This window comes from Suricata suricatta, chromosome 17, assembly GCF_006229205.1.
Source record: "Suricata suricatta isolate VVHF042 chromosome 17, meerkat_22Aug2017_6uvM2_HiC, whole genome shotgun sequence".
Lineage (NCBI taxonomy): Eukaryota > Metazoa > Chordata > Mammalia > Carnivora > Herpestidae > Suricata > Suricata suricatta.
The window spans coordinates 8324800-8341026 of record NC_043716.1 but is presented as its reverse complement, the minus strand read 5'-3'; the positions used below and the strand labels follow the sequence as shown (position 1 = coordinate 8341026).

The window sequence follows — 16227 nt, the reverse complement described above, 5'->3', positions numbered from 1 at the left end:
AAAGATTAAAAAAAAAAGAGAGAAAGGAGCCCAGAAATCATCTATGCGGAGACTGAAAAGGAGGGGTGGTGAGTGACATGGGAGGCCAACAGATCTGTGCGGAAGCCACGTGGAAGATGTTTCAGGAACATGAGGGCGGTCAACTATTACCCATGATTGCTGCATTTTGGAAGACAATAAGGGAGAAGCTTGGAATTCAGTGGAGAGGTGTTTTTTGACACGGTCATGGGTATTTTATCTATGGTAATGGGAGGGAAGGGAGAGTGTATGCGTCATTCATGAGATGATAAGAAACCACTATTGATGGTAAGGATGATGGTACCGAGGGAAACCAGAGTGCAGAAACTGAGGTTGTCAGTGCAGAGGCAGAGGCTGGTGGCAAGCAGGTACAGTCTGGTAGGATGGGCTTCCGAGGACGAGGGAGGAAAATGGTTTGAGAATGGAGGTGGGGATTAAGGAGGATGAATACTCACTTCCAGGTCCAGAAACCTGTGGGTCATGAGGGGGGAAAACAGCCCTCCCTTGAGAGGAGAGAGGGTCTATTGTTTGCTGATGATTTGACAAATCATTCTTGGCAGAAGGTCCCAGGGATGTATAGGGGTGACTCCACATTTCAGGTTCTTCTTCTCAGCTTTTCAGATTTTGAATACAACTTTATCTGTTTACTCAAGGCTCCAAAGAAATCCCATACCTTTTGATCCTTGACAGTTTTCTTCATGTAATGTGGTGGATGCCATTTATGATAGGGTCATTTTTTTTTTGCTTCTTCCAAGAGCACAGGGGAAGGCCAGGGTCTCTCCTTGGGAGGGTTAGGGAAGCCTTCTCTGAATGGGGGAGCTATGCTCTGGGTTTTGGGGGACATGCAGCCCTATTAAAAGTGGGAAGTAAGGAGAAGGACTCAGGGCAAAGGCAGCGGTACATGCCCAGGGCTTGGCCGACGTAGGGAATGGTGGGGTGTCCAGTGCGCATGTCTGTGTGTGCAGGGGCACAGTCGTGGTGATAAGAGCCCAGATTGGGAGGCTTTTCTGGGACTAGATTTTTTTTTTTAATGTTTTTATTTATTTTTGAGACAGGGAGAGACAGAGAATGATCTGGGGAGGGGCAGAGAGAAAGAGGGAGACACAGAGTCAGAAGCAGGCTCCAGGCTCTGAGCTGTCAGCACAGAGCCCGATGCGGGGCTCGAACCCACGAGCATGAGATCATGACCTGAGCCGACGTCGGAGGCTTAGCCGATGGGGTTTCTACTTTGAGTGTCAGGAAGGTTGGTGACGTCATCAACAGAAACAGGGCATGGAGATGGAGGAGTTGTGTATGGAAGTATAGGTACAGTAACAGATACTGACTTTGGCTTTGAACAGGTTCAAATATGATGAAAAGACAAACAGAAATTTGTTTAAAAATTAAAAAAATACTTATTTTGAGGAGAGTGCAAGTGGAGGAGGGGCAGAGAGAGGGGGACAGAGGATCTTAATTGGGCTCCACACTGACAGGCTGACAGCAGTGAGCACGATGTGCAGCTGAGCTGAAGTCAGACACTCAACCGACGGAGTAGGTGGATGTTTAGGTGAATTATCAAGGTCCTAGTGGTACTGAAGACATAGAGTGATACGGTTTTGGGGAAGTGAGTTTGACCACACTCAGTGGAAAATGATTAATAATTCAGGATGCCAATACAATAATTTATGACGGGATATATGCCTGTGAGTAATCTGTTATGTCAGTTTTCAGAAGATCATTGAGTAAACAAGACCAAAAGGGACCACTTTCATCAACCCATATAGCCAAGGAGGCCCCCAGCCTCTCTAGTCAGTCATGTCTTAGAGAACAAATATGAACATTCCCAAGTCCATTGTACTGTCTCCTTCTGCACACTACTGGAGGAAACTTGTAGACTTTGGAAAGATCTTTTCCATACTTCCTTGCTTTCTTGCTAGAAAGTAGGGCACAGGATTCGACCATTTCTTGATGGCTCAGGGCCCTTATCGAGAGCATGTATTTTTCTTGGGAGTGATAACGCTGGAATGGCCTCGTGACAACTGGGGGCTGGAGTGGGAGTTAGAATTGGTGGCTCCTTCACTAAATGGCTCAGCTCGCTGTGCTTTTATATAAAAGGTTTGCCTTTTGAGGTTCTTTCATTCCTTCAGCTGTCGCCCAGAGTCTTGACAATTGGCTGGAGGAGCTTGTGCCTCCTTGTTTGGGGGGTTCGGAGACATGCATTGAGTGGCTTTCGCTTGGCTCCTACGCCTTGAGCTCTAGGCACCATACCTTGAAAATTTAGAGTACTTTTCATCGATCTCATTGCTATCTCCTTGCTAGCGTATATAGTCTTTTTTTTTTAAATTAAAAATGTTTATTTATTTTGAAAGAGAGAACAAGAGCACATGCATGTGAGTAGGGGAGGAGCAGGGAGGGAAGGAGAGAGAGAGAGAGAGAGAGAGAGAGAGAGAGAGAGAGAGAATTACAAGCAGGTTCTATGCTGTCCACTCAGAGCCCAATGCGGGGCTTAATCCCATAAACTGTGAGATCATGCCCTGAGCCTCACTCAAGAATTGGACTCTCACCTGACTGAGCGACCCAGGCGCCTCTATTAGCAATTAAGGTCTTAAAGCATCACAGCATGCAGGCTGCTTTTGGGGGGCAAGTTTCCCTGTGCACAGTTGGTCTTGTCCTTAGGGAGCTGAGTCTTTTTAACTTTTTTTCCAGACACTTCAAGACTGGGGCAGCTGTTGTAGGGGGTGAGGGTTAGCTACAGTTCTCCTGCCTGAAGTCCGCCTCGCATTAGCATGCAGAATTCGCATTCATTTCTGACCTCATCATTGTGGGTTGTGCTCCAATGAATGACAGATCTCACAGTTAGTAGGACCCCTAAAGACCATGGCCACCAATAGCCTACTTGCTCTTTGCCCATGAAGACAGGGGCGTAGGGAGGACACAAATCACCACTCAGGGTTGAGAGGGGAGTAGCTTTGGCAGTATCGGGATCTTTGGGAGACTCAGCAGCCAACGTTTCCTGAGCACCTTGCTATACACAGTTTTATAAGCAACAGAAGGCAACAATGAGTTCTCCATTTTAAAAGACACTGTCATCACTTATAGTGGCTAAAATTGGAAACATCTTAAGATCCCCAAATGTAAGCATGATTTTTTAAATGTTTATTTATTTTTTTTTTTGAGAGAGAGAGACAGTGTGTAAGAAGGGGAGGGGCAGAGAGGAGGAGGGACACAGAATCTGAAGCAGGCTCCAGCAGTCAGCACAGAGCCCGAAGCGGGGCTCAAACCCACAAACCGTGAGATCATCACCTGAGCCGAAGTCGGATGCTCAACCAACTGAGCCGTCAGATGCCCCAGATTCTTAATATTTCACTCACTTGATGGATTACTAGGCAACCTCTAACATAATGATGAGGAATCTCTAAAAAGATGAGAAAATACAATCTGATGTTTGGGCAAAAATGATGGCTTCAAAAGGATACATACATTTTGTGGCCACAATCACGGAAGCCATGGATGAGAGCACAAAGATAAACGTTGTGTGATGGTAATGGGATTATGAGATTCAAAAACTAACCCTTTCCAAACTTTCTATAATGCTGATATATAATTTCTGTTATGCAATCACATGGGAACAAATACAGCACAATGCCACCGGCCATCATCGACATGACACATGCCTTGAATTGGTTTTCTGGGAAAGCTGATGATTTATTCTCATCCTTCCCCACAATCTGCTAGTGCATGAGGGGGGCTGGCCCCATGCAAGAACGCTGCTAATTGGATAGAGGTGTCTTGGCGTGGCAGTGAAATTAACCTCCTTCACCCCACGTCCCCCTGTAATAGCGCTGACTCCCCATCTTCAAAGCTTTCCTCCCTTTGTCTCAGCACCAAAGGTCACATCTTCCTTCTGTTTCATTTCCAGTTTGTCTGTTGTCTTAGGACTAAAGTTACTGCTGACTATGAATGAGGAGACCCAGGACAAAGTAGAGTCAAACTCTCAGTTTTCAGGAAGATGGTTTGTTTGGATGTTGGCTCCAGTGGAGACAGCTCACCCCCAGATATTTGAGAGTTTTGCTTTCATCTTAAGTGGGAGTTTTCTGTGACACAAGAGTTGGGTGCCGTGCCTTTGTTTTGTTTTACCTTCTGCCGGGAATTGGGTTAAACTATGTGATACTGAGGACATGCAGTCCATAGACTGATGGAATCATTAGATCCTACAGAAGGCAGCTAGCTTAGTGCTTTGTTTTGGGGCCAAGTCTCAAATGCAAGTCCCCTTCTTCAAAACAAACACCAGCCTGCAATTCCTGGTGCTTTGAGCATTTTACAAGGGGGTGGCCTGGCCCATTGATTGAGGCCAGTCCTGGGAAATGCCTGCCTGTTTCCCCTGTGTGTTCTCTAGGTTCACAATGTCCCCATTGTTCCGGTGAAGCAGGACTTCCTTTTTCTGATTGATTAAATGCGGTGGGGCCACACATTTTCATAGTCCCCATTGCTCGTGAGCCCGCTGTCTGGCAGAGAGAGGGTCTCTGAGCACAAATTGCTGAAAGCCTTTCTTCTTTGGTTTCCTGAATGTGAAATCATAAGACTATTTCTTGCTGCCGGTTTTTTCCACATCTTTCCTACCTGTCTAGCCTATCCATTTACAAGTGTCCCCAAAATGTCCATGGAAGGAAAAGGTTGAAAAGCTCTCTCCTCTGATTATGCCTGTTTGGGTTATTCTGGAAATTTCATTTTAAAATTTGGAACTTGATCTACAGATAATATGAACACATGTACTTTCTGCCTAATGGGTCTTCATATTACATAATCTTAAAAAGGAAATTTTAATATTTATGATTGAGTATTCTTCAGGTAAATAGTAAAATTCAGCTCCATAGTCCTACTGGATAAGTATCCAACACCCAATGCTTCTTCCTGTAGTGAATTTGCATCCTGAAAGAAAGATGTGGGTCCTGATCACGTCACTCAGCATTCGAAAACATGGAGGCTGGCATTTAAACCATGCCTATGATTTCCCTTGTCTTTCAAGACTCACCATAAATATCTTCTCGAATCTGTTTCTTGACTTCCCTCTTAACCCAGGATGAGTTAGGAAGCTTGTGGTCTGTCTACTTCAAGGGGCTGTGAGCTCCTTGAACCAAGGCTGTGCCTCATTCTGCTTTGTGTCTCCAGCACCCACCTCAGTGCCCAGTGCATGGAGAAGCCCAGTAATCATCTGCAGAGTGTCTGCTGTGACTTGCATTGGCCTATGTACAGGGACTTCTCTGCTTTTTTTCTTGATGTTAAAGACAATGTGATTCTTCTTGTCTGATTTGGTATTGGCAAAGCAGGCAAATCTGCCTTGTGAGCCTTTGACATTGAGAAGGGTAGACCCCAAAGCAAAGATGAATGTGGAGAATTGACAGGTGTTTGGGGTAAGTGCAGAACCCATATGCATTACAAGTGTAGTGTTTGGAACTCAATGTTGAATGCATGCATGCATGAGTTGATAGTCCATGGCCATAGGTACCTGAACTTTATTTCCCCTGTGTGTCTCTAAAGGTACACACATAACTGTAAGAAAAAATATGTAGAGTACAAAAGCATTTTTGAAAAATAGTGTATCCCCTTCCCACTAGCCATACATGATGAATCAGTAATACCAGTTCTGTGTTAGAAGTTGGGCATTTCTGATTAGACTCCCACCTCTCTACCCCAGATGAACTCAGAGATAGATAGTTACTTCCCCCTGGAGAGAGGTATGTTCTATATTAGGATATCCTGACAGCTAGAAACTATGCCACTCATTGAGTGCAACTTAACAGAGTGCAGTAATGGGCTTGTTTCTCCTCTCCTTGGAGTGGAGTGTGCATGTTTGGGGAGGGGCAGAGATGAGAAGGGGAAGGTGGCTGGCATGATGTTGCATAAGGAGATGGGGAAACCAGCTTGCTTCTCCCCACCCCTCATCTCCTCTGTCTTAACAGTTCTAGGATTCCTCACACTCCCCGGTGTCAGGGTCCCTAAAGATGAACCAAATCATTATCTTGTGTGTACCCCCCCTGCAGCCCATCATGTAGAGGTGAGGTTACAGCAAGAGTTTCTGCAGCATCCGCAGAATGGGGCAGGGCAGAGAGGTGGAGAGAGTCATGATGAGGCAGGGCGAATGGGAAGTTTGTTGGGTGTGCACTGTGTTTCTCTGGAACACAGAGGGTCAGAGCATGCACTTGGCCTGTAAGAGGGGGCTCTATGCATCTCCTGGGCAGGCCACTTGGGACGGACATCAGCGCATCAACCACACACTGCACCAGGAACATTTCTGCTGATCTTTGAGATAAACCTTCCAAGATGCTAATAGCCTAAGTGGTAGCTTCCTCTTCAGCCAAAAGAAATGAAGAGTGGCCAGAAGGCAGAGAAGGAAACAGAGGGCAAGGGAAGATATGCAAGGTTGAGGGGGAGAACACGCAGAGGTGAAACAAAACTCTGCCTCAGTTTCCTGTTTGGGAAATTGTTCTCTTTCTGGGGCCAGACGAGACTCTTGGGGATGGCAAGACAAGACACCTGTAGATTGGAGCAGGGGAGAGGGAAAAGAGGCTGAACAAAGGAAAATAAGTCTAGTTCCCAATGGAACACAAGGCCCTCATGTTGGCTTGTTTTTCTCAGTAAGGGCACTTTTGGGGGAACCAAGCTTTCGAGGCTGATTTCAGAGGAGGTGAGTCACTGAAGACCTAGCTGTCCCTTGAGCAAGTTCACCCTTCCATTCTCTCATGTTATCAACTATCTGTGATGTTCAGAGTTTCTAAACAAGGCTGGGGAAGGACATCGCTTTAGAATTCACACAAATGTTCTCCTGGTAATTAGTTCCATGACACGTTCTACCCAATGAATGAACAGATGGATGGACGCTTCCCTGGTCAAATGAGATTAGGAGATACCGCCTAACAATCTCCCTTTTGGAGGCTGACAGAACAAGGTAACATATTTAGAGGCTCTGAGAAGTGCTGTGCTAAAGGAATTTGCTTAACAAGTCATTTTCCAAACTTCCCTGACTGGGGATAGGCTTGCTGTATTTATAGTGCACAACGTAGACTGTGTGAATGGTGTTCCCTGGATTGAACAATGTATGCGGGCTTATGGGGTGACCCTCAGCATGGACCCCCACTTTAAGAAAAAAATTTTTTAATGTTTATTTTTGAGATGGGAAAAGACAGAGCAAGAGCCGGGGAGGGACAGAGAGAGAGGGAGACACAGAATCTGAAGCAGACTCCAGGCTCTGAGCTTTCAGCACAAAGCCTGATGTGGGGCTCAAACCCATGACCTGTGAGATCATGAACTGAGCTGAAGTCAAATGCTCCACTGACTGAGCCACCCAGATGCCCCATTTCCCCCCCGCTTTAAGTAACATCAATTAACATCTTGAGAAATTCTTGCATTCTGTGGGACGTGGCTTAGAAAACACTGGATTAAGATCATGTTTTGCTCATCATGAATGTGCAAATGGTTTTGTTTCCACAGCATTAGTGGGCTGGAAAGTCTGAGTGGAGTTGACTTGTGTCAATGCACTCCTCTCTCAGTCCTGCCTCAAATCCACAAAATCCCTTTGCAAGATGGTTTTCTGAGATAAGGATGTAGCTAGTGGCCACAGTCAGAAGGTGAGATCAGCATGACAGTATTAGTATTAGTATTAGTATTAGTATTAGTATTAGCATGACAATACCACCAGCAGTCACAGTTTTCTCAGCTCAGTACTATATGGCTCTGGCTGTCCTTTGATCTAAGTAAATCCTGGTATTGGCAGATGGTAGTGGAAATGCATTTTGGTCTTTTTAAATGTTTAAAGGCCACTGACATTCAGTACTGTGTATATGTGATACATATTTATTCAAGAATCCTTCAATGGGGGCGCCTGGGTGGCTCAGTGGGTTAAGCGTCCGGCTTCCGGCTTCAGCTCAGGTCACGGTCTTAGGGTTCATGGGTTCGAGCCCCGTGTTGGGCTCTGTGCTGACAGCTAGCTCAGAGCCTGGAGCCTGCTTCCGGTTTTGTGTCTCCTTCTCTCTTTGATTCTCCCCTGCTCGTGCTGTCTCTCTTTGTCTCTCAAAAATAAAAACATAGAAAAAAAAATCTTTCAATGAAAATATGTCTTAAAACAGCGAAAGGGTTGATTGATGTCCTGGACCTGTTTCCTAATTTTAAGTGGCTAATACCCTGTACATCTTCAGTGTTTTTTGACTTGGTCTCTAAAACAATGATTCCCAAATCTTGTGGTACATTAGAACCAAGTTTTGAATTCTGATTTTGTATGGAGCCTCACTCCCACTAAATCACAATGCAGCCAGGCACACGAACTTTTTAAAGGTCCCCAGTAATTCCAGTGTGCAGGAACTTTGGAGGACCGGTGATTCAGAAGCCCTTGAACTTGCAGACAGTTTATTATAACACCCATACCTCCGTGAGAGAAACAGGACAGGAAATCACCCTCATCTCCTAAACTGAGATAATGGAGGTCCTAAGAAGTTGAGGAACATGATCAAGGTCATAGATTTGTGTCCGATTCCAGGCAAGTGTCACTCCCTTGAAATTTGTTAGGCCAAGGAAATGGTAGGACCAGAGGCTAGGTTGGGTGGGAGGAGATGGGCTTGGAAACCCAGTGGACTGAACCAGGCCTTTGTGCCTATAGGAGAAACAAGAAAACCACTTCAATGTTGTGCTTCCTGCCCCTCCCATCAATGCCGTTTCTGTGTGGACTGCTGGTTTGCATTTCATTTCTAGGGAGACAAAATGGAACCTTTGTGCCAGTGCTGAAGGAAATTATAAAAACCCACAGCTTGTCTTCAGACTTAATGTCAACTATTTGTCTCCTTTATTTTCAAACAAACAAGTCTTGCCCATGAGTTCTGAGGCCGTCTCAAACATTCCCCGCCTTGGATTTGTAGCCTCCTGGCCCCTGCATGGGCAGGTACTGCAAAAACCCGCCATTCCGTAGGCCTGTGTACCAGCCAAGCGGGCTCCTGTTGGGGCCGGTGAGATAGGGTGAGAGGCTTGGGCAAGGTGTTGGGTCACACCGATGAATGCTGGAGTTGATACAAATGATTCACCACGAATTGAGCTGCTTTGAGGTCTCAGGGTTTATTCACTAGAACTATAGAAGCAAGGATGAAAGACATTGTCCAAAATTCTACAAGTATCATGAACTCAAAACATTTCCCCATCATCTGGCATGATTGATTAACCCTATCATATGTACGGGGAGCGGTACAAACACATTTCTAACAGTTTTGACATATGGGGGATAAGTCAAGAAATCTTTCATTGGAGAGGAAGAAGCATGGGCTGAGTGATCACTGGGTGACATCCTTCACATTACTGGGGACTTGGGTTGGGTGACCCATAATTCTGAGATCCATGGTGAGTCTTAGAAGCAGAGATAAGTTACTTCAACTTTCTTCTTTTTGTTGTTCTTGATTATTAAACAAAGCTGTAGGTTAGAGGTCTATGCGAACTAGTTTGTTTTCTAACTTCAGAAAAATGGTACTGTGAATTCTCCTAAAAATGTGTTGTCATGGGGGCGCCTGGTGGCTCAGGCGGTTAAGAGTTTGACTCTTGATTTCGGCTCGGGTCATGATCTCATGGTTGTGAGATCAAGCCCTGTGTTGGCTCTGCACTGGGTGTGGAGCCTGCTTAAGATTATGTCTCTCCCTCTCCCATGTGCCTTTTCTCTACTCTCCCTTGCTCTCTCTAAACAAACAAATAAATCGCTGTCGTCAAGTTTATTACACTATGTATATATATACTATATATAATTAAATGTCATTTATTCTTAAGTAGCTTTCACTTTTTTTGTTGCTATTGAGAATATAGTTATATTTTTGAACTTTGTAGATAAAGGAAAATAACTTAATTTCTCTTAAAAAAGTGCTTTATCCTCTTGGTTTTTAAAAAGTTGTATCACCTACAAATAATGATAACTGTCTTTTCTTACAAATAGGTATGCTTCTAATTTCTTTTTCAGGTGTAAGGGTAATAGCTACCACTGCTATTTCTTTATTTTCTTTACATTTTAAAAATTTATCTTTGAGAGACGGAGAGAGAGACAAAGCACAAGTTGGGGAGGGGCAGAGAGAGAGACAGACACAGAATCCAAAGTACCAGGCTCTGAGCTGTCTGTCAGCACAGAGCCCAACGCGGGGCTCAAACTCATGAACTGTGAGATCATGACCTGAGCTGAAATCAGACACTCAACTGACTGAGCCACCCAGGTGCCCCTACAGCCACCACTTCTAAAACAAATAGGACAAGAATGCACTGTGATATTGGCTATTGGGCAGATTTTTAAACAATCTTGTCAAGAAAACATCGTTCTTAGTTTAGTAAGAGTATTTTTCAAAATCAGTAGTGAATATTGAGAAGACCAGACTTTTAAAATGCATTAATGCGAGTGCCTGGGTAGCTCAGTGGGTTGAGCATCTGACTCTTGGTTTCAACTCAGGTCATGATCTCAGTTAGTGAGATTGAGCCCTGAGTCGGGCTCTGCGCTGACAGACAGCATGGCGCCTGCTTGGGATTCTCTCTCTCCTTCTCTCTCTGCCCTGTGCTCTCCCTCTCTCTCAAAATAAGTAAAATAGACTTAAAAATGTGTTGTCATGAGAGATTGCAACTAGGATGGAACAGTAGGGACTCTGTAAAGCCTGGATCTGAGCAGGTTTGACAAAAAGCTTTCTTTTTTTTATTAAAAGTATGAATAAATGTCTAGAATGCGATCCTTTGTTAGGTGTGTAATAATAAATGCCGACATTGGGAATAACTTACTTTAGAAATATAGTGGGATTTAAGGTCGCCCCCGTCAACAACACATTTACTTGCCTACCACAGCAGGTCCTTGGTTAGGGGAATAAAGGGGGTGGCAAGCCTGGGAATTCGCTGATCTGAGGGGAGTGTTTCACACACACCAGGTCAACCCCCACAGATGCTGCAGCTGAAAGAGACATGGAACCATTATTCAGTCTAAAGCACCTCTACTCGGTGCGTGGTCCTCAGACCTGCACTGCTCCCTGGGATCTTCTTGGAAATGCAAATTCTCAGGCCCCTAAAGCAGACCTACTGGCTCAGAATCATAGTGGGTGCCCCCCCCCCAAGTCTGTGTTTTAACAAGCTCTCCGGGCAGTCTTCGCCTTCACTAAAGCTTGAGAAGCGCACTACCCTAGACTGAGGGTCCCCATGGTGTGGTCGCCCGGCCGACAGTGCCAGTATCTCCTGGGAACTTGTTCAAAAGCATCTGACACTTTTTTCCACAGTAGAATGCTCCTTGGCATTTCAGATGTTCAAGGGCCCCAGAGATGTGCAGCCCTGAACATACAAAATAACGAATTCTTGGATAAAAATTCTCCGATACACGTTTTCCAGTTTTAGCGCCAACTAGAAAGGAACTCCTAGACCTGTTTCCTGTCACTAGGTAGTTAATGATACAACCTTACACATTGTCAGCACCTCCCTCCCTGCCTCTGGTTTGGGACGCTGGTTGTCGAATCCGGAGCTCTGGAGGTGGGGCTCAACACTTGTGTTCTTTTAAAATTTTTAAAAATTATTTGAGAGAGAGAGACAGAGTGTGAGCAGGCTCCTAGCTGTCAGCAAAGACCCCGACTGGGGGCTCGAACTCATAAACTGCGAGATCATGACCTGAGTCAAAGTCAGACACTCAACCAACTGAGCCACCCAGGTGCCCCTCAACACCTGTGTTCTAACAAGCCCTTCATACAGAGACACCCATCCTCTGATTCAAGAACCACTAGACCACAGGTCCCGTCAAACTGGCCACATGCACGGCACATAGAGCATTGTGACGTCTCTATTTCAGCCTGTACTTGGGGCCCCCGTGTCTTGACTCTGGACAGCAGCCCATGTCGGCCACTCCTTCCCCTCAGTGCTGGCTGAGAAGTGTGGCCAGGAGGCAGAAATTCAGCCCTGTGACATGAGCGCACCAGGACTCTGGTAGAGAAGACAATGTCTACCAGGACCTCCGAGCTGAGCTCACCGACCCTCTCCCCAGTTCCATGGGAGACATGTCCCCTTCTTGCAGATCGCGCTGCGGTAACCTTGGCTAACAAGTGTATTTTCCCAAAGGTATTTGGGCCTTCAATGTGAAGCACTCTTTAATGATGGAGGTGGTTGAAGCAAGACAGAAGAGAGATGAAGGTAGGGCTTGGGGCTTAGCCACCGGAACTCCTGCCTCAGGGTTGGTCAAAGCTTCCAGAGTGGGGGAGGGAAAGCAAAGAGGTGGGGCTCCAGGTGGCCGCTGGTTATACATGTAGAGAGAAGGTAGCAGGAGACGGAGGAGGGCTGTGGCTCATGTTGTTGCAGAAGGCTATGCCTTCACCTCTGCCAGATACAAGCAAATGTCTTGACATGCAAGATCTTTGCATTAAAAAAAAAAGATTTTATTTGGGGCACCTGGGTGGCTCAGTCAGTTAAGCGTCCGGCTTCAGCTCAGGTCATGATCTCACAGTTCGTGGGTTCGAGCCTTGCGTCAGGCTCCGGGCTGACAGCTCGGAGTCTGGAGCCTGCTTCGGATTCTGTATCTCCCTCTCTCTCTGATCCTCCCTGCTCATGCTGTCTCTCTCTGTCCCTCAAAAATAAATTAAAAAAAAAAAGATTTTATTTGTAATTAATCTCCACACCCAACACGGAGTGCAGACTCACAACCTTGAGACCAAGGGTGGTGCGCTCTGCAGACTGAGCCAGCCAGGCGGCCCGAGATCTTGGCCTTTTTCATCTGCTTTGAGGAGACAGAGACGAGTCATTGAGTTGCACTTGGAAGCTTGGGTGTGTGTGGTTTTTTGTCCTTTTTTTTTTTTTTTTTTTTTTAGTGAAAGATGATGTCCCACATCTTGCCTTCCTTGGGCAGAATAATACCGAGCTCTTGCAGGGAAATGAAACCTCCGACAACCCACTCTTTACTGACAGATCAGCTCCAGCTCAGGAAATGCCTGCAAGACAGCTTGGGAATAATGGTCGAATCTGTGTTTTCTCTGATGATCCCCATCGATATGGTTTTCTTTCACTGAATTCAGGTTGGAGATGGCGAGATTAAACTTGTAACTTCCTTGCCTTCCCAGACCCCTCTTGAAATGATCAATGTATGCACCATTGGAGAAAGCGGGGTAGGTAGAGGCAGCAGGAGGGAGACTGTGAGGCATTTCTGCTCGACAGAGTGTAGTTCCAAAGGGAAGAGGGAAGGACTGATCCACCCATGATTTGGTATCTGCACAGTAAAAGGCTGCTTGGTACACTGATGAACAGAATTTCTAGTAAAGCCTCCCTAACTCCAAATACTCAAAACCTCTGGCCAGCACTGGAGTGAAAAGCTTGAGGATGTTTGAGCCCATTAGATTTGAGTTCAAACCTACCATTTGCAAGTTGTGCAGGCTAATCAGCTTTAGTGTCAATCCTTGATTAATGGGCGGATGATTCCCATTAAAAGGTCTAACAGGGATTAAATGAAACAGGACGGGTAAGGAAGCAAACGTGCATAGTTACCGTAGACTGATTATTACACGCCAGATACTGTGCTAAAAGCTCTACATAACTTACTTTCTCTAACCCACAAGAAGCCTCTATGAAGTCGATCTCATTCTACCCACGATTTTACACATGAGGCAGCTACGGTTTAGAAGGGCTCCTGGGCTTGCTCAAGGCTCACAGCGATTGCCCAGGTGGAGAAGGAATGTGGACTCAACCAGTCTAATTGCAGAGCCCATGTTTCCATGGGCTGAACTATTGAGCAAAACTGTTCTGAGCCCTTAAAATGTATTGCTTTGGCTAATCTTTACAATCAGCTTCTGGTAACCATTTTTATTGGTGAAAAAAACATGGATGTTCAGAATGTACACAGTTTGATGTTATGCAAAGATCTGAAGCTGAGTGTGCTAGACTCCCAAGTTCTCTGCCCTTTACCATCATGCTGTTCTTTAACTGGTGGACACTCTGGAATGTCCTTCCGTCTCCCATCTTTGGATTCGATTTTATCCCTGCTGAATCCAAGGCGTGTAAGGGCAATTATGCATGATGGGGGAAACATTCAAAAAGTGGTTCCAATACCCTCCAAATCTTGTATGCACGTGCCTCTAAATCCCCTGTGTTTCTCTTTGCTGGTAGAATTCACAGAGAACATTGGGCTTCCCATGAATCTACTTGAAAAACACAGCCCGTGGCCAGCTTATGTCACATACACGTCCCCAATGGTGAGAAAGCTCATTGAGAAAAGCAAAGCCAGAGACCTGGAATGTATGCAAGCATTTGAAGAAAGCCAGCGGGCCCCACGGCAGAGCAAACCTTCCTACACAATGCACTTGAAAAGGAGAAAGTCATCTACATCTTCTGGAAACACGATGTTCAAGGATACGATGTCAGAGACCACGTTATCCGTACTGAGCACGTTTTCACTATCGTCCCTGGAGGCCGCCCTCGCCCCAGAACCAATACACTTTCATACGGAATCCAGAGAAAACCCCACTGCAAACTATAACAAGATCATCTTCTCTCGAAAACCTATGATGAGGACCCTTCCATACAGCTCACTTCTAGCCAAGGAGAAAATTTCAAATATTTAGCAGGGAATCCCTACCACCCCCCCTCCCTTTCCCAAGACTATACAGCAATTAAGCTCCATATGTCACAAATTTTATTATGTCCTTTGAATGTGAACTTGCCCCTGCTTGTGCAGAGGTTGGCCAGAGACAAACCAGATCAGAATGTGGGCCGTGGGTGGGTGGGTGAGCGCCCCCTCTCCAGAATCACCATCTGGTTGGGTTGGGAAGCGCCATGTTCTAGGTTCTGCTGTAGATGCTTAGAACCTAACTGAGGGCAGGCGGATCAGTCCTGGTCGGGGCAGGAGACAGAAATCACCCCAGTTATTATGCCAGAGATAATATCATATAAAGAATTACTAACCAGGTAGCTGAAAAGGGCAGGGAGAGGACTCACAGGTATCAGAGGTGCTAGCACCTTTAGGAAACAGTTCACAAAGCTTCAGAAGGGAAGATAATTGGACTTGTTTAAAGTCAGGTGCTTGGAGACAGGCGTGTGGGCTGAATCTCAGATTTCTGAGCTAAGGGGGACAGCTGGTTCTGGTGTCTCCGAGCTGGGAGGAAAGTTCCTGCGGAGATGGTACTTTTGTCTCTGATGAGGAGAAGGTCTTTAGCTGAGGTTGGTTCCATGATTGAGGAGAAAAGCAAACACCGGAGTCCAGTGCTTCTGGAAGGGCTTGACCCTTGAGCGAACAAGAAGCACTGCTAGTGGAAACAGGGACAGGAAGCCAACAGCGGTGAACAGGAAGAAAACCAGGAGAGAATTACTTCTTGTCTTCCAGCCTCAGGCCCCCTCCCCCCCAGGACCCACAATGGGCAGAGCCTATCAGAGAAGAGAGACGGCATGTTCCCTGCAGAACCCCAACCTTAGCATCTTTGCGAAGTATAAAAGGATAGACTTGAAGCCAAGAGAATGTAAGCTTCAAAACTGACATGGTGGGGTTTGCTGCACCTGGCCCCTGAACTTGGCATTGAGATTTTTTTTTTACCTCAGAGGGTTTACAAAGTGGCAGTGGGGATCCGAGTGTCCCCTGCTGAGCAATGAAGTACTTTCTCTCCTGTATCTCTCTGAGGCTTACCCTGTGGAGTCGAGGTGGAAGGGGAGAAGTCCCTGGCCAGACCTCAGCTGTCATCTGTCAGACCACACTTAGGATTGGCCCACCCATGCTCTGGGCAGTTCCCAACCGGCCCAGAGCAACTGGTGTTAAACTGAGTCTCAAAGCAGACAGGCTTTGTCTTTAAATTCAAGGGGGATCTTGTCATGAGAGAGAGACCTAGCTGATCTCACATTTGGGGTTTATGGGGGAGCATGGCTTCCCTGATAGCTTGTCTCTTCTCTGACCTCACCTTCTATATCCATGTTTGTGAAGTGATGAATACCCATCTTGCTTCCCTCACAGAGGGGCAGAGGATGTGAGGTGCAAGTGGCTATGAGTGCCATTGGAAGAAGGGGAATCTGCCAGATGTGCATTCTCTCCATACACGAGTCGTGGAGAAGTGTCGGCACTCACCCCTGGCAGTTGTGAGTAGTGTTGGGTGAGCTGCACACATCAGGAGCTCCAGACCAATTCCTGGGGTACCCCATCTTGGCCAGTGTGAACTCTTGCAAAAATACTGATGTTTTCCGGTGACTGAATGACTGTGTTTTGTGTCCATGGATCGTTCATAGATATGGAGG

General features: G+C 46.1%; 1 protein-coding gene across 3 annotated transcripts in view; it reads left to right on the top strand.

Moving 5' to 3' along the window:
- The window catches only part of CDRT4 (CMT1A duplicated region transcript 4), a 32472-nt gene extending 16290 nt beyond the window's left edge, over positions 1-16182 (top strand). For 2 of the 3 annotated variants that reach the window (XM_029929242.1, XM_029929241.1), the window contains 2 exons: positions 12088-12159; positions 14119-16182. In XM_029929242.1, coding sequence (XP_029785102.1) covers positions 12088-12159; positions 14119-14573 — 527 coding nt within the window. In that variant the 3' untranslated portion in view covers positions 14574-16182. The remainder of the gene's footprint in view (positions 1-12087; positions 12160-14118) is intronic. The other variant, XR_003904832.1, reaches the window with a different exon arrangement.
- The last annotated feature ends 45 nt before the right edge of the window (positions 16183-16227 follow it).